The sequence below is a fragment of the Pristiophorus japonicus genome, chromosome X (genome assembly GCF_044704955.1).
Source record: "Pristiophorus japonicus isolate sPriJap1 chromosome X, sPriJap1.hap1, whole genome shotgun sequence".
Classification (NCBI taxonomy): Eukaryota; Metazoa; Chordata; class Chondrichthyes; family Pristiophoridae; genus Pristiophorus; species Pristiophorus japonicus.
Window position 1 is genome coordinate 33,365,923 of NC_092010.1, and position 22,977 is coordinate 33,388,899.

Sequence of the window (22,977 nt, forward strand, 5' to 3'; positions counted from 1 at the left end):
AGTCGCTGGAGAAATACCACCAACGATGTCTCCGCAAGATCCTACTCGCATCAATTGACGTTTGCGGAAGAGAGTTGCAAACTTCTACCACTCTTTGTGTGCAGAAGTGTTTCCTAAAGTCACTCCTGTAAGGACTGGCTCTAATTTTTAGACTATGCCCCCTAGTTCTAGACTCCCCAACCAGCGGAAATAGTTTATCTCTATCTAACCTATCTGTTCCCCTTAATATCTTGAAAACTCAGCTCTGACGAAGGGACCACATTTGACACATTAACCTGTCTTTTCTCTTCCAAGATGCTGACGGACCTTCTGCGCAATTGCAAGTCTTTCTGTAGATTTTCCAGCATGCAGTTTTTTAATTCATTTAAAGAAAATAGTATCGTGATCTTGTTTCAAAGCTCCCAGTGTTACTTCATTTCTTACCTTTTATTTTTTCTGGTCCCGAAGAGAAAACAAACTCCACTGTGGCATCTCGTGGAAATCTGTCGTCTGAGAAGAGAGCAGAACAACAGTCACCACCAATACTTCAGTTGTGCTAGCACGACTTTCGTCAGTCACTGAAGATTTCTCGCGCACAGAACCCTCAATAACCTTGAATTAAACTTGATGAGCTCCTCCCTTTCATCATATCGCGCACTTTTGCTACCTTTAAATTACTGTGAATACTTCTCATGTAATCCTTAACCCCGTGGCCTATGTATTCCGCGCTCAGACATGCAGCCAAGGTCCAACTACAGTAATACAGGTCGGTGCACCCAACATTGTAAAAATTTCAAGACAATTCAGTAAGGCAATTTAGACACAAGCAATGAACCCAGCAAGAGTCACATGCTCTCTAGTTGGTGGAAGAATTTATTTTTACAAAATGAAAATTTAAGATTTCTGGGTTTCAAACCAGATGCGCTCTCCGCTCTCAGATTGAAGTGATTTAAGCTGCTGCACCTGCCTCACTAGCGTTGATCTAGGAGGTGGAATACAAGTGCTAGAGCGCTTTCGTCAAACATTTTTTACAGAACCTTTTCCCTTTCCGCTACTCCAGCCCGGAAGAGAATGGGCCGCCATTTTCACTGCGCCACACAATCCACTTCCTCCCCGAAGTGACTGTGCTGAAATGTTACAGTGCTGGTGCAAAAGCATGGCAGAAACGCGTGCAAATGGCCGCAATCCTAATCACTCGCGGTGCTAAACTAGGCTTTATGCCGCCGAGCAAAATACCACTTTTTAGAAGAAAAACTTGCGTTTGTATAGCGCCGTGCCACATCTTTTAGCGCTTTACGCAATGAATTACTTTGAAATGCAGTAGCAGTTGCTTTGTAGGCAAATGCGGCAACCATTCTGCGCACAGCAAGATCTCACAGACACCAATGAGCAGTTCCCATTGTTATGTAGGTAAATCCAGCAGCCATTATGCGCGCAGCAAGATCCCACAGGCACCAGTGAGTTGAATGACCAGTTACTGTTTTGAGGGAGAAATATCAGCCAGGACACTGGGAGAACTCTTTGCTCTTCAAATAGTGTTGCAGTGGCCACCTAAAAAGGCAGTTGGGACCTTGGTTTAACGTCTCATTTGGAGGACAGAACTGGGTTAGGACGTCAGCCTAGATTATGTGGTCAAGTCCAGGAGTGGGGCTTGAATCCACAAACTGCTGCCACTCAGCCAAACCGACACTTAGGGCATCGTGGCGGGGAGTCGACGCCTGTGAGCTTCCATTCCCCATAGTCAGCCACTGATCTAATGCAGGCTGTCCTGGAGCACAGGTACAACTGGGGATTTGCAGATCCCCCTAGCAAGGGAGGCCCTGGAATTCCCACAAGGCTGAGGTGGTAACTTGGCAAATCTCCGGATCGGGGAGTGAAAATGGGGTGAAATCCTATTTTTCCAGTATTCTGCCTCATTTCAGGTGCTATCATCTTCTGCCCACTCCCCTACCTCCTCCCCCGCTCCCCGCCACGTGTATGGGTCTGCTTTAAGAATAAGGCCTGAATGAAACTCCTGCCGGCACTCAGCTAGGAAGAGATCCGCGGAGGCCTTTGTAAAGGCCCCAAGAGCTCTGCATACCAGGTAATCACTGCTTGGGGGATCGATTGCCATTGCTGTGCTTGGAAGGGCCTTGCTAGGACCTGTGGCACAACAGCTTTAGGTTGCTCTGTCTCTCAAGAGTGTTTAGGGGTGGGGTAACGTTGAAGCAACGTTTCAGGTGCTGGTGGCCCACCTTGGCTATGCTAATAAACTCATCCCTGCAATGTTGGACAGTGTTTATGTCTTTGGGTTTTAGCGGACTTACTAGCAGAGCGGAGCGATCGGAATTTTGATCCCAGGAAAATGAACAGGAGAATATGGGATTGAAGGCTATAAGGATAAGCATTGGTAGAGATAATTGAATCCTATTTGGAATATGATGGTCCCTGAGTTCCTGGAACCATGTCTTACCAGGGAAGGCAGTTGTTAAAAGATATCCAACCTAGGATGTTTTGCTCGAGGCAAGGGCCAAGTTTGCAGAACCTTTTCTCAGCAGATGATAGAGTGGATTGGACCTGGAAGGAATAGGCTTGTGCAATGCTTTCTAATGTTCTAATGAAGAACCTTCCACCTATCTCCTGGGAGCAAAGCCTTGTATGCTCTCTGGGCTGGGAAATGCTGTACAGAATGGGAAAATGGCCGTAATACCCAGCGATAGGGTGGAAAGATTTTAAATTGGTAACCTTTTCTTTCCAAAACCAATTTGGTCCCGGGTATGTGGTGATTGTATATCAACTATGTGATGGGCTGAACACAGAACATCTCAAGTTTGCTCCCCATGACCCGTGCTGATAGGGCTAGTGTTGTTCCTGAAAATTCCTACTGACCTCCGTAAGCATCATCCAGTTCATCCTTTCCAAACCAGAGCTGGGTGCCATGGATAGCGCAAGTATGGAACTGTACTCGGAAAACCACGTCACGCTCCGGATTTTTGTATTGCTTATGGTAACATTTCACCTGAAAAGGCAAGACGGAAGAACATATCTAAGACTGAGCCACTTTGCTGGGGTATTACCAATATTTACAATTGTAAAAGCTGTTGGGGGCTGCCAGTTGCCATGACACTGACCTCTGAACAGGGCACTGGGTTCAAATCTCATGAACTCTTGGAGGATGGCATTCGCATTTCAGCACCAACAATCACTTGAAGTGCCGTAACCTACAGGGCTACGGACCAAGAGCTGGAAAGTGGGATTAGGCTGGATAGTTCTTGGTCAGCCGGTGCGGACACGATGGGCCGAAATGGTCTCCTTCCATGCTGTAAATTTCTATGATTCTATGATAAGATGCAATTCGATGCTCATTTGTTGATTCCCAGCAAACCACAGGGTAAACTTTGCGAGACTCCACTCCTGAGAGCCTTGCTTGACGGAAGGGTAGTCGGGAGAACTGGGTGCAAAGGTCAGTGCGGCAGATTCGCAGTGCTCCCGATTTCTGGTGACTCTCACAGTCCTCCAATCCATCCTCCCATTGAGTGAGACGCCATGCCAGGAGCAAGGCCTCACAAAATTTACCCTTTTGAGCCAAGTCACAGTCCTTTCTTCTCTAATTCTCTCTAACATTCATCAGTCGAAAACTACAGTTTCATAGATTTTTTTTTTATTCGTTCCTGGGATGTAGGCGTCACTGGCAAGACCAGCATTTATTGTCCATCCCTAATTGCCCCTAGAAGGTGGTGGTGAGCCACCTTCTTGAACTGCTACAGTCCGTGTGGTGAAGATACTCCCACAGTGCTGCTGGGGAGGGAGTTCCAGGATTGTGACCCAGCGACGATGAAGGAACAGCCGATATATTTCCAAGTCAGGATGGTGTGTAACTTGGAGCGGAACTTGGAGGTGGTGGTGTTCCCATGCGCCTGCTGCCCTTGTCCTTCTAGGTGGTAGAGGTCGCGGGTTTGGGAGGTGCTGCCGAAGAAGCCTTGGCGAGTTGCTGCAGTGCATCTTGTAGATGGTACACACTGCAGCCATGGTGCGCCGGTGGTGGAGGGAATGAATGTTGAAGGTGGTGGATGGGGTGACGATCAAGTGGGCTGCTGTGTCCTGGATGTTGTCGAGCTTCTTGATTGTTGTTGGAGCTGGATGAGAGTAAAGGTGTACGTGTGACGCAAGGCAAAAATGCTCAAGGGAACGAACATAGGGCATAAGATTTCCGATTGGTGTCACCAGACTCTGCAGGATGTACAAGGGGGTCCCAGCAGTTATCCTATTCCTGTCTCTCTGGGGTTGAGCACACCACGCACCATGAGCACAATAGGCTCGATTTTCTGCCCCAGCGCAGCCAATGGGTAGAAAATCCGAGCGGTATTGATGGGCTGCCCAGTGTCCTGAGCATTCTATATTTCTTGACATGCTAGTTTCTGTATACTGATTAATAAACAAACTATAGTCTGCAACGATTGCCCCGCTTTACTTAGAGCAATTGAGACTGTCTTTTCGAAGTTAGAACAGGGAGCGTGTCTGTAAAGTATTTACAGAGGGACCTCCGTACAAAAAAGTTTGAAACACCACAAAAGTAGAGACCAAGAGAGCAAAACAGCAGCAGAAAATCAGACAGAACAGAGTGCTGAGCACACCTTAATTTAGTCAGTTCAACTGAAGCAAGCAAAACTCGAAGCTCTGTGGTCTCAGTGTGAGTTTGGTTTAGATTTTTTATCAATATCGTAAAAAAGTGCAATTTCCATGAAAATCCCTGGAGATCAGGACATACTTCCACAGACTGGTCCCTCAAGAGACGGAATGGGCGTGACAGAGTTTAACGGTAGGGTAGATTCCACACGTGCTCCAATTTGCAAGGGCTTGCGTTGGCTCGTGCCACAAGCCAGCCTGTGCTGGCAGCTCAATGGACTGGCCTAGACGGCTCGGCCTACAGCACATTTGGCTGGGAAGCGTAAAATCCAGCGATGCAGCGACCCTTAAAGTACTGCAGCTCACTCGAAGATCAGCCATGATCTTATTAAATGGCGGAGCAGGCTCAGGGGGCGTATGGCCTAGCCTGCTCCTATTTCTTATGCTCTTATTAACAAGGGACGTTGCAGTGGTGGCAGAATGTGGACCAGTTCACAACGGCACAGCGAAGACATGAGGATAACATCGCTGTCTTTGATGCTGAAGATTTGGAGGTCCTGGAGGGGAGGCGGTGGGGGTTGATAATAACATAAGAAATAGGAGCAGAAGTCGGTCATTTGACCCCTTGAGCCTGTTCCGCCATTCAATACGATCATGGCTGATCTGATCATGGACTCGGCTCCACTTCCTTGCCCGCTCCTCATAACCCTTCACTCCTTTATCGTTCAAAATATCGTTCATAATATCGTTGGTCCTATTTAGGGCTGAAGATCACCATCCTGTAAAAGCACAAGGTTACAAACCAAGTCAATGCAGTCACCCGACTCCCTTTCATCTGCAAGTGAGGAGGAGGCTTGCCGGTAGCGAGGAGGTGAAGTCAGAGCACGCCTCACTGTTGCACACGATTCTCGTGAGGCCCATCGAGCATGGCACGAACTAAATTGGGAACAACCGCAGCCTCTGGGAGGTAACATTTCAAGCATTGTACACAACCATTGCTAATCAGCAAATTGTTCACTGTGCGAAAGTTGTATGCCACACTTTTCTTGCTGGTGAAGGTTGCAGAGGAACAGTGAACACCCCATGAGTCTCCTCTGCTGTTCAGGTGTTTCTCAGGGGGTTTGTAGCCCTGGTCTCCGAAGTGCCATCTATCCAGTGTTATTTCTTCTTCCAAAAATGCAGGCATCAAGAATGCCACATAATGAAGGCATCATGGCTGCTTCCTGGATAATGGCCATTGGCATGCATAATGTTTCTGTGGCCAAATAGAAAGAAAGACTTGCATTTCTATAGCGCCTTTCGCAAATCAAGACGTCCCAAAGCGCTATACAGCCAATGAAGTATTTTTTGGAGTATAGCCACTATTATAATGTGGGAAATGCGGCAGCCAATTTGCGCACAGCAAGCTCCCACAAACAGCAATGCGATAATGACCAGATAATCTGTTTTAGGTGTTGGCTGAGGGATAAATATCGGCCAGGACACCAAGGAGAACTCCCTTGCTCTTCTTCGAAATAGTGCCACTGGATCTTTTACATCCACCTGAGAGCGCAGACGGGCCCAGCGGTTTAACGTCTCACCCGACAGTGCAGCGCTCCCTCAGCACTGCACTGAAGTGTCAACCATGGGACTTGAACTCACAACCTTCTGACTCAGGTGAGTGTGTGCTGCCCACTGAGCCATGGCTGACATCACCTGAACATCTAATGAAGTGCAAATTCTTGCTGCTCCTTTAGCTATGGGGTTGATATGTGAAGTCCTGTTGCCCACACAGATGCCATCTGTGATGCATAGCACTTGGGCAAACACAGCCACCCTAGTGAAAGCTCTGCACCCTGTCCAGCTGAGGCCTCTTGTGACGAAGGCGTTGCCACTTAGCAGTTGCAAACACAGCATTTGCCACTCCCCTGATAAGTGTGTGCACTGCAGATTACCTGATGGGGCAGATGTCCCCTGGGTGGCTTGTAGGCAACCGCTAGCATGAACGCTTCATGATATGGTAACTTTCACTTCTACGCAAAGCGGCGTCCCTGGTTCAGATGTTGTCTGTAGGGCAGCTTGCAGCCAGATGGTACAACTCTGTGACAGCCAGTTTTGTGAAGCCGAGGCGGTGAAGAGTGGATCTCCTCTGACGTGTCCGGGTAGCTGTGGAGGAGTCTATAAATGGCAGCCTTCAGGTGGCGACAGGTACCGACAAAAATGCCTCGGATGTTGTTGCGCCTGCATTTATTGACTCCCCTCCTCTATTCTCACGCATACCACGCAGCCCCCCCCAAAAAATACCCTTCCTCCCCACATTGTACGCGGCATTTTAAATGGCAGCAAAAACCAAGAATAATGAAGGGGTGTATCGACAGGGGGAAAAAAAATGCAAAAATGGCTGACCATCTGGCAAAATCAACTAATGCACAGAACAAAATGCAGCAAAGTGTGATTGCAAATGTCAAGAAAAAAAAACCTAACCTTTAAACGGCAACTGAAACCATCCTCCCCTTTAAAATGCCCATCTGAGCAGCGCAGGTCTCCTCGTTTTATGGGCACTGTGGCAGATCTCAGCCTAAGTTGCAAAACTGGCCCTGAGGCCTGATCTGAGTCATTAGAACATGTAATTGAGGCTGGAGCACGCCTGTTGTACGACCTCGCTTTCTCTCCCTCCCCCCACTGACATCCCACTGTATCTCAGGAATCCGATGAGCTTTTACAACCCCCCACACATGTAGGGTGAGGCTCTGCTGGGAAAGAGGGGGATGGGCTTGATAAGCAAAATGTTTTTTTCCTGCTTTTACCAGAAAATTAGGAATAGGTCTGGAGCATAAAATTTGAAGGAATCTGCATCGTAAAACCGAACTGGTTCCCTGGCGTGCCCATTTTAGGGATGAAAAATGAGAGTTTGGCGGGGGGTGAGGGGGGACAACACACACACGCATCAATTTCCAGGCACGATTTCTCACAAAAGTGCACTGGCTGCCAAATTTGCGTCCACTATGCTTGTTCCACTGCTCTGTTTTTTCAGGTCTACGGTGACCACACCGGCGGTCCTTAAAGAGGCCCAATGGAAAGCCAAGTAAAATTATTTTCTTAAACTTGATTTAATGCAGCACAGCAATATTTCGAGCCTCCAACCCTCCTCTCCCAGTACTTCCCTGCCGGGCCGGGGCTTGGCCCACTCTGGTTCACCACCACACTTCCCCCCGCTGCCACACCCCACCCCACAGCCCTCCCAGTACTTACCTGCCTGACAGGCTCCACCAAACAAACTTTGCACGGCTCCAACCGGCAAGGTGCGCCCGATTTGCGCCCGTAGCTTGCCAGCTTATGAATCCTGAGGCTACATTAGCAGCGCACCTAAGGCCGATGTCTTGAGATGCGAGTTCCAGACGCACTGCCTGCTTCACACCCGATTCCGGTCACTCGACCAATTTCTCATAAAGGTTAAAAGGAGGCTGATTCTCAAAGTTTAAAATGGTAACAGTGTCAGTACCATTGTGAGGAGAACACAAACAATCTGCAAAGGGATATAGACAGGCTAAGTGAGTGGGTAAAAAATTGGCAGATGGGGTATAATGTGGGAAAATGTGAGGTTATCTATCCACTTTGGCAGAAATAATAGAAAAGCAAATTATAATTTAAATGGAGAAAAATTGCAAAGTGTTGCAGTACAGAGAGACCTGGGAGTCCTTGTGCATGAAACACAAAAAGTTAGTATGCAGGTACAGCAAGTGATCAGGAAGGCAAATGGAATGTTGGCCTTTATTGCAAGGGGGATAGAGTATAAAAGCAGAGAAGTCCTGCTACAATTGTACAGGGTATTGGTGAGGCCACACCTGGAGTACTGCATGCAGTTTTGGTCTCCGTATTTAAGGAAGGATATACTGACATTGGAGGCAGTTCAGAGAAGGTTCACTAGGTTGATTCCGGAGATGAGGGGGTTGACTTATGAAGATAGGTTGAGTAGGTTGGGCCTGTACACATTGGAGTTCAGAAGAATGAGAGGTGATCATATCGAAACATAAAAGATAATGAGGGGGCTCGACAAGGTGGATGCAGAGAGGATATTTCCACTCATAGGGGAAACTAAAACTAGAGGGCATAGTCTTAGAATAAAGGAGCCGCCCATTTTAAACTGAGATGAAGAGAAATTTCTCCTGAGGGTTGTAAATCTGTGGATTCTCTGCCCCAGAGAGCTGTGGAGGCTGGGTCATTGAATATATTTAAGGTGGAGATAGACAGAATTTTTGAACGATAAGGGAGCAAAGGGTTATGGGGGAGCGGGCAGGGAAGTGGAGCTGAGTCCATGATCAGATCAGCCATGATCTTATTGAATGGCGGAGCAGGCTCAAGGGGCCAAATGGCCTACTCCTGCTCCTATTTCTTATGGTCTTATGTTCTTATCCAATGGGAGGGTTAACCAGGACGACTAGAGACCTGCTCTGCTGCACGGACATAGTGCGCACACATATCGCAGTGTGGGCTGGCCCGTGCTGCCCCTGGGCCCTCGCCTCTTATGTTCTTATGTACCATACATATTAAAAGAGTCTATTCTGGAATGGGTAAAGGTGTCAGTATCATCAATATTAAAGGAGTGTGTATTATGATTAAAGGAGCTTATATTATAACGCTTAAAGGAGTTTGTATATTATCAATTAAAGGAGTCTATAGTGTAAAGCTGACCCTCATTTATTTTTTTTTTTAATTTTTCGTTGCCAATCTTTCCAATTCTTTGTCAAATCACAAACGCCAGAGGTCACCTTGCACACATCAAGGATCACTCTGCGGCAATGCTCTTAGCCAAAAGGCCGAGAGCCACTGCACCGTTCCTGGAAGTACTGCAATACCAGGTTCGTGCCATGGAGGTGGATGGGTCAGGCCCCCCACACACCTCCGTGGAGGTGGATGGGGCAAGCCACCCCACACACCTCCATAATTCACCACTCGCATCCCCACTTCCAAAGACGATTTTTTTTTTTGTCCAGTCCTTGGTCCTGCACTTACCATGATGTCGCCCTTCAGCAGTAAGGCTGGCTCGATTGAGATGCACAATTTCTTACACCCAGGGCCCTGGACACTGCTGTGGGAAATAGAACGAGAAGCATGGATTTGTGAAGCTAACGCAGAAAGGGTATTGCATATGACTGACAATCACGCACAGACCTTGCACAGGCACCTTGGCACCAGGGTTGCCCGATACACCAAAGCACGGTGCCACCAAGCCTCACAACTGATGTGATTGTTTATGCATTTGAGCTTCAACTTAATAAAAGCATCTTGTCCCCATGATTGTGCCTTTATTCACGAGAGTTTAGAAGAATGAGAGGTGATCTCATAGAAACATACAACATTTTTTACAGGGCTTGACAGGGTAGATGCAGGGAGGATGTTTCCCTGGGCTGGGGAGTCTAGAACCAGGGGTCACAGTCTCAGAATAAGGGGTCAGCCATTTAGGACTGAGATGAGGAGAAATTTCTTCACTCAGAGGATGGTGAATCTTTGGAATTCTCCACCCCAGAGGGCTGTAGAAGCTCAGTCATTGAGTATACTCAAGGCTGAGATAGATAGATTTTTGGATATTAAGGGAATCAAGGGATATGGGGATAGGGCAGGAAAGTGGAGTTGAGGTAGTAGATCAGCCTTGATCTTATTGAATGGCGAGGCAGGCTCGAGGGGCCGAATGGCCTACTCCTGCTCCTAATTCTTATGTTCTTGTGAAACAGTTTGCTGTAATAAGACACATAATTGCTCAGTAAATTCTGGATCAGGGGGCAGTTGTGGTAGATTTAAGATACTTTTGAGACAAAATCCACATAAACCAAGGAAAACAACTCGACATGATTTTTTTTTTAAAAAGCTTGCGAGATTTTCTCCTCGTTGTAAGTGAAATGTCTCTCTGAGCATTTCCTGTCTGCAGTGTGCATAAACAAACAGGGCACTTACTAGATTCCTGATGTGTAGACGAGTTGCATCGACTGATAAATCTTCAGGAACGGGTGGTATCCTGTAATTAAGCAGAAATCCATTGATCTCCAATCTGTGCTGGTCAAACAAGAGTCAACATTTCGGCTTTAAAGATAAGCAAAACAACCAAACAGATAGGAAAGAACTTGGAGCGGCGAGCCCAGCTACTGCACAAGGCACAGGAGGAGGAAACCAAGGCCTCCGCACAATCCAGCCACACCATAAACTGAATGCACGTTAGCTGTGGACAGCCAGCAGTCGGATTTATTTGTGGATGGTTGCCCGACTCCCCGGTAGGAGCAAGTGCAACAGGTCAAATGTTCCTCAAGATGAAATTCAGACCAATCCATTACCTGACAAAATAGTTGGCGAATATATTTGGAACATTAGAAGCTCGGCTGCCTACCTGTTTATATTAGATAGTTTTACATAGTAATCACAGCACAGAAACTTGCTGTGCACAAATTGGTGGCCATGTTTCCTTCATTACAACAGTGATTCCAACACACTCCTATCTGGCCTCCCACATTCCACCCGACCGAAACTAGAAGTGATCCAAAACTCGGCTGCCCATGTCCTAACTCACACCAAATCCCGCTCACCCATCACCCCTGTGCTCACTGACCTAGATTGGCTTCCGGTTAAGCAACGTCTCGATTTCAAAATTCTCATCCTTGTTTACAAATCCCTCCATGGCCTCACCCCTCCCTATCTCTGTAATCTCCTCCAGCCTCACAACCCCCCTCCCCCACCCCTGAGATATCTGCGCTCCTCTAATTCTGCCCTCTTGAGCATCCCTGCTCAGTTCTCCTTATCATAAGAACATAAGAAATAGGAGCAGGATTAGGCCATACGGCCCCTCGAGCCTGCTCCGCCATTTAATACGGTCATGGCTGCTCTAATCATGGACTCAGGTTCACTTCCCTGCCCACTCCCCATAACCCTTTATTCCCTTATCGGTTAAGAAACTGTCTATTTCTATCTTAAATTTATTCAATGTCCCAGCTTCCACAGCTCTCTGAGGCAGCGAATTCCATAGATTTACAACCTTCTGAGAGAAGAAATTCCTCCTCATCTCAGTTTTAAATGGGTGGCCCCTTATTCTAAGATTATACCCCCTAGTTCTAGTCTCCCTATCAGTGGAAACATCCTCTCTGCATCCACCTTGTCAAGCCCCCTCATAATCTTATACGTTTCGATAAGATCACCTCTCATTCATCTGAATTCCAATGAGTAGAGGCCCAACCTACTCAACCTTTCCTCATAAGTCAATCCCTCATCTCTGGAATCAACCTAGTGAACATTCTCTGAACTGCTTCCAAAGAATGTATATCCTTTCGTAAATATGGAAACCAAAACTGCACGCAGTATTCCAGGTGCGGCCTCACCAATACCTTATACAGCTGTAGCAAGACTTCCCTGCTTTTATACTCCATCCCTTTTGCAATAAAGGCCAAGATTCCATTGGCCTTCCTGATCACTTGCTGTACCTGCATACTAACCTTTTGTGTTTCATGCACCAGTACCCCCAGGTCCCACTGTACTGCAGCACTTTGCAATCTTTCTCCATTTAAATAATAACTTGCTTTTTGATTTTTTTTCTGCCAAAGTGGATAACCTCACACTTTCCAACATTATACTCCATCTGCCAAATTGTTGCCCACTCACTTAGCCTGTCAATGTCCTTTTGCAGATTTTTTGTGTCCTCCTCATACATTGCTTTTCCTCCCATCTTTGGCTTGGTGTCAATTTATTTTGTCTTATAACACTCCTGTGAAGTGCCTTGGGACGTTTTACTATGTTAAAGGCGCTATATAGATACAAGTTGTTGCTGTGACTACACTTCAAAAAATACTTCATTGGCTGTAAAGTGCTTTGGGAGGTTCCTCTCTTGAAAGGCGTTCTAGAAATGCTTTTTGTTTCCAATCGGTCATTTGGATGAGGTACCAAAGGACTCATTCTCTGGCGTCTGTCAGTGCCTTTAGCAGAGGGATAAGAGGAGGAGATGGTGGTTTGGGGGGTGGGGGGGTGTGGGGAATAGTGCGATGAAATCATGCAAAAAGTGCTGGTTCAATATGAGAAAACACGATGAGAACAAATTGTTCAGGATACAGTCTGAGAAAATGGAAAATCCTTATCTCGTGTTGTTTTTGGACAGGGAGGGCTCCTACTACTACAGCTCTCTGTGGGCTGAGTAACAGAGGCTGCCCATATCGGGTGCAAAATCCGGTGTGGGATAAACAGCAAAGGCAAAGTGAACCTGCTGGCCAACAGATGGTGTGGTCGCTATTCGAGCCAATGTTAGCACAGGCCCAGGGCCAAAACAGGAACCATCGTAAACACTCTGTTTTATACGGAGATTTGGTGCGATGATGGAAGGGTGCGTGTAGAGGATGCTTCCCAGTGCAATAATCACGCGTGCCTTCCCGTTGTCAAGACCACGTCAAGGACAGACTTGTTTTTGGTCTTATTTAAATTCATCCCCACAAGCTGCTTTCATACCTCACAAGTGTGGGTGCAATTCAGTCCATTAAGAGGGGACTGTAGACGTTCATGAGAGAGGAAAACATTTGGGGGCAGTGGGCTTTGCGGCTTGGTTAAGTTAGCTTGATGATAAGTGATGGCTATCCATGGTCTCCTGCAGCTCGATTACCTTGCGGAGTTGAGCAGAAATCTCTCCAAGAGCTTTTCCTGATATTGCCAACTACATTTTTTGCCTGTCTGTAAAAAGTCAACATTGCCAGCAGTTACATAGAATGCACAGCCCAGAAACAGGCCATTCGGCCAAACTGGTCTGTGCCGGTGTTTATGCTCCACATGAGCCTCCTCCCACCCCTCTTCCTCTCACCGCTAAGAATGACTAAAAAAATGATTAAGAAAGGGAAGATAGACTATGAAAGTGAACTAGCACAAAATATAAAAAAAGATAGCAAGAGTAGGTATACTCAGATAGGTATATAAAAAGGAAAAGCGTGGCTGGAGTAAATGTTGGTCCCTTAGAGGACGAGACCGGGGAATTAGTGATGGGGAACATGGAGATGGCAGAAACTCTGAGTAAGTATTTTGTATCAGTCTTTACGGTAGAGTACATTAATAATATTCCAACAGTGGATAGTCTAGGGGCTATGGGGGGAGGAACTTAACACAATCACAATCACTAAGGAGGCGGTGCTCAGTAAGATAATGGGACTAAAGGCAGATAAATCCCCTGGACCTGATGGCTTGCATCCTAGGGTCTTAAGAGAAGTAGCGGCAGGGATAGTGGATGCATTGGTTGTAATTTACCAAAATTCCCTGGACTCTGGGGAGGTCCCAGCAAATTGGAAAACTGCAAATGTAACACCCCTATTTAAAAAAGGCAGACAAAAAGCAGGAAACTATAGACCAGTTAGCCTAACATCTGTGGTTGGGAAAATGTTGGAGTCCATTATTAAAGAAGCAGTAGCAGGACATTTGGAAAAGCAAAATTTAGTCAGGCAGAGTCAGCATGGATTTATGAAGGGGAAATCATGTTTGACAAATTTGCTGGAGTTCTTTGAGGATGTAACGGACAAGGTGGATAAAGGGGAACCAGTGGATGTGGTGTATTTGGACTTCCAGAAGGCATTTGACAAGGTGCCACATAAAAGGTGACTGCACAAGATAAAAGTTCACGGGGTTGGGAGTAATATATTAGCATGGATAGAGGATTGGCTAACTAACAGAGAACAGAGAGTCGGGATAAATGGCTCATTCTCTGATTGGCAATCAGTAACTAGTGGGGTGCCGTAGAGATCAGTGCTGGGACCCCAACTATTTACAATCTATATTAACGACGTGGAAGAAGGGACTGAGTGAACATAGCCAAGTTTGCTGACGATACAAAGAGGGGAGGAAAAGTAATGTGTGAGGAGGATACAAAAAATCTGCAAAAGGACATAGCCAGGCTAAGTGAGTGGGCAAAAATTTGGCAGATAGAGTATAATGTTGGAAAGTGTGAGGTCATGCACTTTGGCAGAAAACAAAATCAAAGAGCAAGTTATTATTTAAATGGAGAAAGATTGCAAAGTGCTGCAGTACAGCGGGGCCTGGGGGTACTTGTGCATGAAACACAAAAGGATAGCATGCAGGTACAGCAAGTGATCAGGAAGGCCAATGGAATCTTGGCCTTTATTGCAAAGGGGATGGAGTATAAAAGCAGCGAAGTCTTGCTACAGTTATACAGGGTATTGGTGAGGCCACACCTGGAATATTGCGTGCAGTTTTGGTTTCCATATTTACGAAAGGATATACTTGCTGTGGAGGCAGTTCAGAGAAGGTTCACCAGGTTGATTCTGGAGATGAGGGGGTTGACTTATGAGGAAAGGTTGAGTAGGTTGGGCCTCTACTCATTGGAATTCAGAAGAATGGGAGGTGATCTTATTGAAACGTATAAGATTATGAGGGGGCTTGTCAAAGTGGATGTAGAGAGGATGTTTCCACTGATAGGGGAGACTAGAACCAGGGGCCATAATCTTAGAATAAGGGGCCGCCCATTTAAAACGGAGATGAGGAGAAATATCTTCTCGTCGAGGGTTGTAAATCTGTGGAATTCGCTGCCTCAGAGAGCTATGGAAGCTGGGACATTGAATAAATTTAAGACCGAGATAGACAGTTTTTTAAACGATAAAGAATAAGAGGTTATAGAGAGCAGGCAGGGAAGTGGACCTGAGTCCATGATCAGATCAGCCATGATCGTATTAAATGGCGGAGCAGGCTCAAGGGGCCGTATGGCCTACTCCTGCTCCTATTTCTTATATTCTTATGTTCTAACTCTATCAGCATAATCTTCTATTCCTTTCTCCCTCATGTGCTTATCTAGCTTCCCCTTAAAATCACATTGCTGTTTGTGGGAGCTTGCTGTGCACAAATTGGCTGCCGCGTTTCCCACATTACAACAATGACTACATTCCAAAAGTACTTCATTGGCTGTAAAGCGCTTTGGGACGTCCGGTGGTGGTGAAACACGCTGCAGAAATGCAAGTCTTTCTTTTCTTTTTACGGGAATGGGTTGGTGATCTGGATGACAGATTACCGTGCCAACGCTTCCTCTTTCCTACATGCCTTAGGTTCGATTGCAAAATGCTCAGTGTTTGGAAGAAAAATTTAATTCCAGAACTTGCAGCCTGCTTTACATCACAACTCGCTCTGATGCACAGAAACTCTGAAGGCCAACCATTAAACAATGTCGTCAACTAGCCTGGTGTGAATGCTCTGCCTTGTTTAGGATACAGCTGTAAACGTAGATCCCTTCCAGACATGCAGCTGTTTCATGGCCGCACTGAACCTCTCTGTTGTTGGATCAGTGTGAGGAGCTCGGCCATTTCCTGATCTAATTACTTTAAAAGTGGCTTGGGAGCTCGATGATGTTAAACTGGCTGGTGCACAGGGTCTCATTTTGGATCCCTGCTGTTCCGATTTACACTCTTAGCCCATTGGTATATTTTCACATGTAATTTGATGCTACGTTGCACATGTGCTGACTTTGGGGAGGGTCGGCTGCACACAGTGGGGGCATTGAATTCAGTCTAAATGTCAAATACTTCAAAGGAATCATAGAGGATTTTTTTCAAAATAAAATTGAGATTCCTGGGTGAAGAGCCAAATAAAGAGTAAGAGGGAAAATGAGGTAAATTGAGAAGGAATGGTGAGGTGATACCAAGCCTGGATGTTATAGGAGGCAGGGAAAACTGAGGGAGGTGAGGAGTTCTACACTTTTGAGGTCCGAGGAATGAGTTAGAATAGGGTGGTAGAGGCAGAAACCCTCACCACATTTAAAAAGTACTTGGATATGCACCTGAAGTGCCGTAACCTACAGGGCTACGGACCAAGAGCTGGAAAGTGGGATTAGGCTGAATAGCTCTTGTTGGCTGATGGGCCTCCTTCTGTGCCGTAAATTTCTATGATTCTATAGGAGGCTATGTCTTGAGTTCAACAGAGTGAGGATGTAGGTTGGAGACCTCCAATTCTGGCCTCTTGAGCATCCCCGATTTTAATCGTTTCACCATTGGTGCCCGTGCCATCAGCTGCCGAGGCCTCAAGCTCTGAAACTCTCTCCCTAAACCTCTCTGCCTCGCTACCTCTCTCTCCTCCTTTAGACCCTCCTTAAAACCTACCTCTTTGACCAAACTTTTGGTCATCTGTCCTAATATCGCCTTATGTGGCTCGGTGTCAAATTTAGTTTGATAACGTTCCTGTAAAGCGCCTTGGGACGTTTTACTACGTTAAAGGTGCTATAGAAATGCAAGTTGTTGTTGTTGAGACAGGATGTGTAGGACGGTGTGTTTGGGGCTTAGGAGAAACAGGAAAGGAAAGTTGAATCATAGAATCATAGCATTTAAATGTGGTGAGGGTCTCTGCCTCTACCACCCTTTCAGGCAGTGAGTTCCAGACCCCCACAACCCTCTGGGTGAAAACAGTTCTCCTCAAATCCCCTCTAATCCTACTACCAATTACTTTAAATCTATGCATATGGTTATTGACCTCTCTGCCAAGGGAAATCCTATCCACTCTACCAGGCCCCTCATAATTTTATACACCTCAATCAGGTCACCCCTCAGCCTCCTCTGTTCCAAAGAAAACAAACCCAGCCTATCCAATCTTTCCTCATAGCTAAGAGATCTTTCTTCATAGTTGAGAGAAGCATTGACCATTGTGCCAAAATAGAGAAAGGAAGGAAAGATAGGTTTGGAGAGAGAGAGAGAGAGAGAGAAAAAGAGAAGTTGGAAGTGAGAGAGGAATTGGCTATCAGGCAATAATCTTTTTCTTGTATCCTGTCCGAGAGTGTGAGGGAGGTATTCGAAGAGCCTCGCCGGGTACCAGAGCAGCATTTGACAGACTTGGGCTTTATGAAGAGTTCTTGTAGAAGGAGGAGTACTTGGCATGAGAGAGGCAGCTTTAGCAAGGGAAAAAGGGTGAGCTCCATTTGGGACCAAAAGTGATGGCGAAACTATATAAGTTTACAGTACAGAAGGAGGCCATTCAGCCCATCGTGTCCATGCTGGCTCTTTGCTCAAGCAATCCAAAACTAAACCCACTGCCCCGTAGCTCTGTATCTTCCTTTGCTTCAAATATTTAACCGCCAAGAATGTCAATTGATGAAGGTCTCAGGGTGGAACCATCAAAAGTAAGAGGCATGTTGGTGCGACTTGAGAGCCCTGAAGAAGAATGGGAAGAAATAAGATTTTTATTGCCCCACTGACGGGCGTGGAGGAGATGAAGTTGTAGCGATTCAGCCATTGCACAGGGAAAGGATGGGAAGGTGTGAGCTCTGTGGATGTGCGAGCAGAAGTGCGTAGTGAGTGCAGAGTGGAATCATCATAAAATGATGCCTATGTTTCAGAGTACAGTGAGGTTGACCCTGCCGTGAGCCTCTCTGGCTTGTGAAGTGAAAACCCAAAAAAAGGAATTTTCCAGAGTTCAGGAGGTTATGAGATTTTAAATAGTTCTCGTGAGCTGAATAAACACAGAGACAACAAGCTGAAGGGTTTGATGCTGCAGAAGGTTTAAATGCAGAGCCACTTTCTGTTTCCCAAAGTATATGAATATTGCACTGCACAATATCATTGTCAATATCGTCAATCAGCACTAAAATATTGCAAGACGTTTAAATTCCTTATCTCGTTGTGGAGAGCTTGATGGCAGTGGTCCTGTGGTATGTATTAAAGGAGGAGTTATTAAATGTCAAGGATTATGCTGAACTCCATACCACATTACTATGAAGAATATATTCCAGAGAGATTGTTTAAAGGTAGCTAAACTGTATCTGTTGTTGCCATATTAGGAGCAGTCTTCTTGTGCTGCAAAGGCTGATGGGAGGGATTTTTCTGAAGAAATTTGCATTGACTGCGTGAAATCCACAATTAACTCATCGGAGTTTAATACTTTTCACGTCATTTTTCTTCTTCCAAATTCATCTTCCATCTAACTGGCCTTGGCATCACTGTCATCTCACATAAGAAATAGGAGCAGGAGTAGGCCACCTGGCCCCTCGAGCCTGCTCCACCACTCAATGAGATCATGGCTGATCTGATCATGGACTCAGCTCCACTTCCCTGCCCGCTCCCCATAACCCTTTACTCCCTTATCGCTCAAAAATCTGTCTATCTCTGCCTTAAATATATTCAATGACCCAGCCTCCACAGCTCTCTGGGGCAGAGAATTCCACAGATTTATAACCCTCTGAGAGAAGAAATTCCTCCTCATCTCAGTTTTAAATGGGTGGCCCCTTATTCTGAGACTATGTCCCCTAGTTTTAGTTTCCCCTATGAGTGGAAATATCCTCTCTGCACCCACCTTGTCGAGCCCCCTCATTATCTTATATGTTTTGATAAGATCACCTCTCATTCTTCTGAACTCCAATGAGTATAGGCCCAACCTACTCAACCTATCTTCATAAGTCAACCCACTCATCTCCGGAATCAACCCAGTGAACCTTCTCTGAACAGCCTCCAATGCAAGTATATCCTTCCTTAAATACGGAGACCAAAACTGCATGCAGTACTCCAGGTGTGGCCTCACCAATACCCTGTACAGTTGTAGCAGGACTTCCCTACTTTTATACTCTATTCCCCTTGCAATAAAGGCCAACATTCCATTTGCCTTCCTGATTACTTGCTGTACCTGCATACTAACTTTTTGTGTTTCATGTACAAGGACCTTCAGGTTCCTCTGTACTGCAGTGCTTTATAATTTTTCTCCATTTAAATTATAATTTGCTTTTCTATTATTTCTGCCAAAGTGGATAACCTCACATTTTAATATAGATTGTAAATGAGGCCCCAGCACCGATCCCTGCGGCACTCCACTAGTCACTGTTTGCCAACCGGAAAATGACCCATTTATCCCGACTCTCTGTTTTCTATTAGTTAGCCAATCCTCTATCCATGCTAATATATTACCCCCAACCCCATGAACTTTTATCTTGTGCAGTAACCTTTTATGTGGCACCTTATCGAATGCATTCTGGAAATCCAAATGCACCACATCCACTGGTTCCCCCTTATCCACTCTGCTCGTTACATCCTCAAAGAACTCCAGCAAATTTGTCAAACATGATTTCCCTTTCATAAAGCCATGCTGACTCTGCTTGACTGAATTATGCTTTTCCAAATGTCTCGCTATTGCTTCCTTAATAATGGACTGGCCTTGGCATCGCTGCCATCTAACTGGCCTTGGCAGGAGGCTGTGCCTTAGCTCACTCCCAGGCAGATGCAAATGCCCATAGTACCAGCTGTCAGTCGGTGCTAGGGGTCGCTTAGAGTCCTTCCCTTCAGATGCTTCTCTCCCGCAGCTTCTGCCTGGCATCTTTTCCAGATTGGGAACTCAGTTAGGCAGGAATCCAACCTGCCTCATTCTGTGACTCTGCGCATTACGAGCCCACACTCGAGCCAATCTAAGCGAATGGGCTGTTCTGGTCAATGAAGGGTCGGAAACCCCAATCATTCAGCGCGTGCCCTTATCTTCTGACTCGGTCACAAACTGCCGTTGGCCTTTGCCAGAAGAACCATCGTCGCTCGATTCATATTGTGGAACAACCTGCACTGCGGGTCAGAGTCCTGAGTGCAGCAGGTAACACGGGGGACAGCTGTGTGTGCGGAGTCACTCAAGGGTCGCACTTGTGATGTTACAATGCAGGCTGCGAACCCATCGTTGCCCAATGGTTGGAAGAAGGTTCGTAGGTGCCGGCAATGGGAAAAGAGAGCCTGGCTCCACCCCCGCCCAATACAGCATGGCGACCTGGAGGCGGGCGCTCCCGCAGGCGTCCATTTATGCTCGGCAACCTTGCCGCCTGAGCCAGGAAACACAACCATCTCGCGAGGTGCTGTTCCCGGCTTCCGGTAGCAGTCTTTGTAATATTCATGCTCGGGCTGTGGGCGCCGCTGGCAAGGCCGGCATTTATTGCCCATCCCTTGTTGCCCTTGAGGTGGTGGTGGTGGGCCACCTTCTTGAACCGTGCCATTCGTAAAAAGTCTGCGTCCAAAGGCAGGGCTCATGGTATAAACAGGGTATGAAGCAGCTTCATTCATGGGTTTCTGCTGACATTTGTTTTCCCTTTGCGAACTTGTATTTATCTTGTTTTTAGTGTCTGCCAGTGCAAACATGCTTTTGATGTCGTCACCACTGAAAATGGACTTTGAAGTTGCTGCGTGGAGAGTCACGTGATTTGAGGGTGTGGGGGAGGGGGTTGCAGAGGTGGTTTATGCTCAGGATGCCAACCCTCTAGTGTTACCTCAGACAGTTCCCATTGTTTTTGGTTTGACTAGGCTGCCCAGAAAGTGTAAACCAGACACAAAATCACCAAAGGTCTTACGCTGGCAGTAGTATGGTCGGATCTCGACTGCCGGGCACCGCTGAGGTGTGGAGGCCCTGGGTGAGTCATCACTTTACTGGTTTTACTGTCATTTTCACATCAAAGACTGACCTGGTCACATCCTGTGAAGCCACTTGTGAGCCAAAGAAAAGCCTACGGTTGTTCTCACGTCCAAAACGGACATTCAGACATAGAAAAAAAAGTAAAACCATTTTAAACTTAAAGGGCGAGAGCCGAGAAAAGCATAAAAAGGTAGACAGAACATGGAAGAAGAGAGAACGAGCAAGGGAATTCAGGAGAAACTTCTTTACCCGGGGAGTGATGAGAATGTGGAACTCGCTACCACATCGTATTCATTGGATGCATTGAAGGGAAAACTAGAGAGACACATGAGGGAGAAAGGGATAGAAAGATATGGTGTTAAGGTGGGATGAAGTAGGGCAGGAGGAGGCTTGTGTGGAGCACGGACCTGTTGGGCTGAATGGCCTGTTTCTGTGCTGTAAATTCTACATAACTCGATGTAACACTCAAGGCTGCTTCTCTCCTTCTCCACAATCTGTACTCAACTGGAAGGATGGGTGTTACAAACAAGACGTTATGATTCGCTCTGTGACTGGCTAGTCTTGCTAGCAATCATAAGGAAAAATCTGGTGCCTTAAACAAACATTCTGAAGTTCTGATTGGACAAACAAAAACTCTTGGTCCAGATGGAGCCTTTGAATTGGAGATCAGACACAGTTTGGCACAGTGCCATTAAGCTTCTCCCTACTTCTCTTCAGGTCTTAAACATTCTGTGTAGAGTGAAATGCATTTACGCGCAGATGTTTGGAACCTGTAAATTAATTTGCATTATCCAAATTTGCATATATACAAATAAGACAGCGTGATTCAGTTTAATGACTGTACTTAGGCATTATTATAAGAAACAAGTAGGAGGCAAACAATTATCAGAATGAATCAATAAGGGGGCACCCATAAGATATTTAAGCCAAAAAACCTTGATTTCTTGATTCTGGCTTGACCTCGTTGCCAATTGTATGCTTTTCAGAGATCCCAAACACATGGAAACCCCTTCTGAAAGATGCGGAATACATGCACGAATGTCTTTGCAAGTACTGCAACCCATTAACATCAGCTCCACCTTCTCCTTCCAGCCCAACCGCTAGCTGAAAAAGCAATGGCATTTTCTTGGATGTGTGTTGGGGGAGGGGAGGGTGGCCACTCCATTTTGTTGCTGCTGTGCCTAGAAACCAAGCCTCAACTTCAGCTCCAATCCTTCCTCAATCCACTAATCGGAGGCTTGATGGCCACCAAGGAGCTTGCAAAACAACTCGCCAAGGCTTCTTCGGCAGCACCTCCCAAACCTGCGACCTCTACCGCCTAGAAGGACAAGGGCAGCAGGCGCATGGGAACACCATCACCTCCACGTCCCCCTCCGAGTCACACACCATCCCAACTTGGAAATATATCGGCTGTTCCTTCAGCGTCGCTGGGTCACAATCCTGGAACTCCCTCCCTAACAGCACTGTGGGAGCACCTTCACCACACGGACTGCAGCGGTTCAAGAAGGCGGCTCACCACCACCTTCTCAAGGGGCAATTAGGGACGGGCAATAAATGCCGGCCTTGCCAGCGACGCCCACATCCCGTGAATTAATAAATAAAACAAAAAAGCCCTGTAAATTGGCAAGAAGGACCCACCTTTCAGTCTGGGCTCCCACCCCTGTGCAGGTCACCGCTGCTGCCCTCACCACCTCCTCAGCCCTGCACCCTCCCACCATCCCTACCATTACTCCAACAGGCAAACAATGCCAGAAACCACCTGAGGCGAAAGAGACACTTTGTAGCAATCTAGAAGAAAAGCTCAGTGGAAAGTAATCTCTTGGTTATGTTACAGGACAAGTAATCCCGAGGCCTAGACTAATGATCTGGAGACACGAGTTCAAATCCCACTACGGCAGTTGGGGAATTTAAATTCAGTTCATTAAATAAATCTGGAATTAAAAGCTCGTACACAAACCTCACTCTAGAGAGCTGATCATGAAACTACCAGATTGCTGTATAAAAACCCATCTGGTTCACTCATGTCCTTTAGGGAAGGAAATCTGCCGT

The 22,977-nt window shown here is 46.4% G+C and overlaps 1 protein-coding gene across 5 annotated transcripts in view; it reads right to left on the reverse strand.

Annotated features, from left to right (window-relative positions):
• LOC139240955 (tensin-2-like) overlaps positions 1 to 22,977 on the reverse strand; it is a 344,077-nt gene that overhangs the window by 58,190 nt on the left and 262,910 nt on the right. For all 5 annotated transcript variants that reach the window (XM_070869537.1, XM_070869535.1, XM_070869540.1 and 2 more), the window contains exons 13-16: positions 10,516 to 10,576; positions 9,577 to 9,652; positions 2,848 to 2,977; positions 424 to 489 (exon numbers count right to left, since the gene is read on the reverse strand). In XM_070869537.1, coding sequence (XP_070725638.1) covers positions 424 to 489; positions 2,848 to 2,977; positions 9,577 to 9,652; positions 10,516 to 10,576 — 333 coding nt within the window. The remainder of the gene's footprint in view (positions 1 to 423; positions 490 to 2,847; positions 2,978 to 9,576; positions 9,653 to 10,515; positions 10,577 to 22,977) is intronic.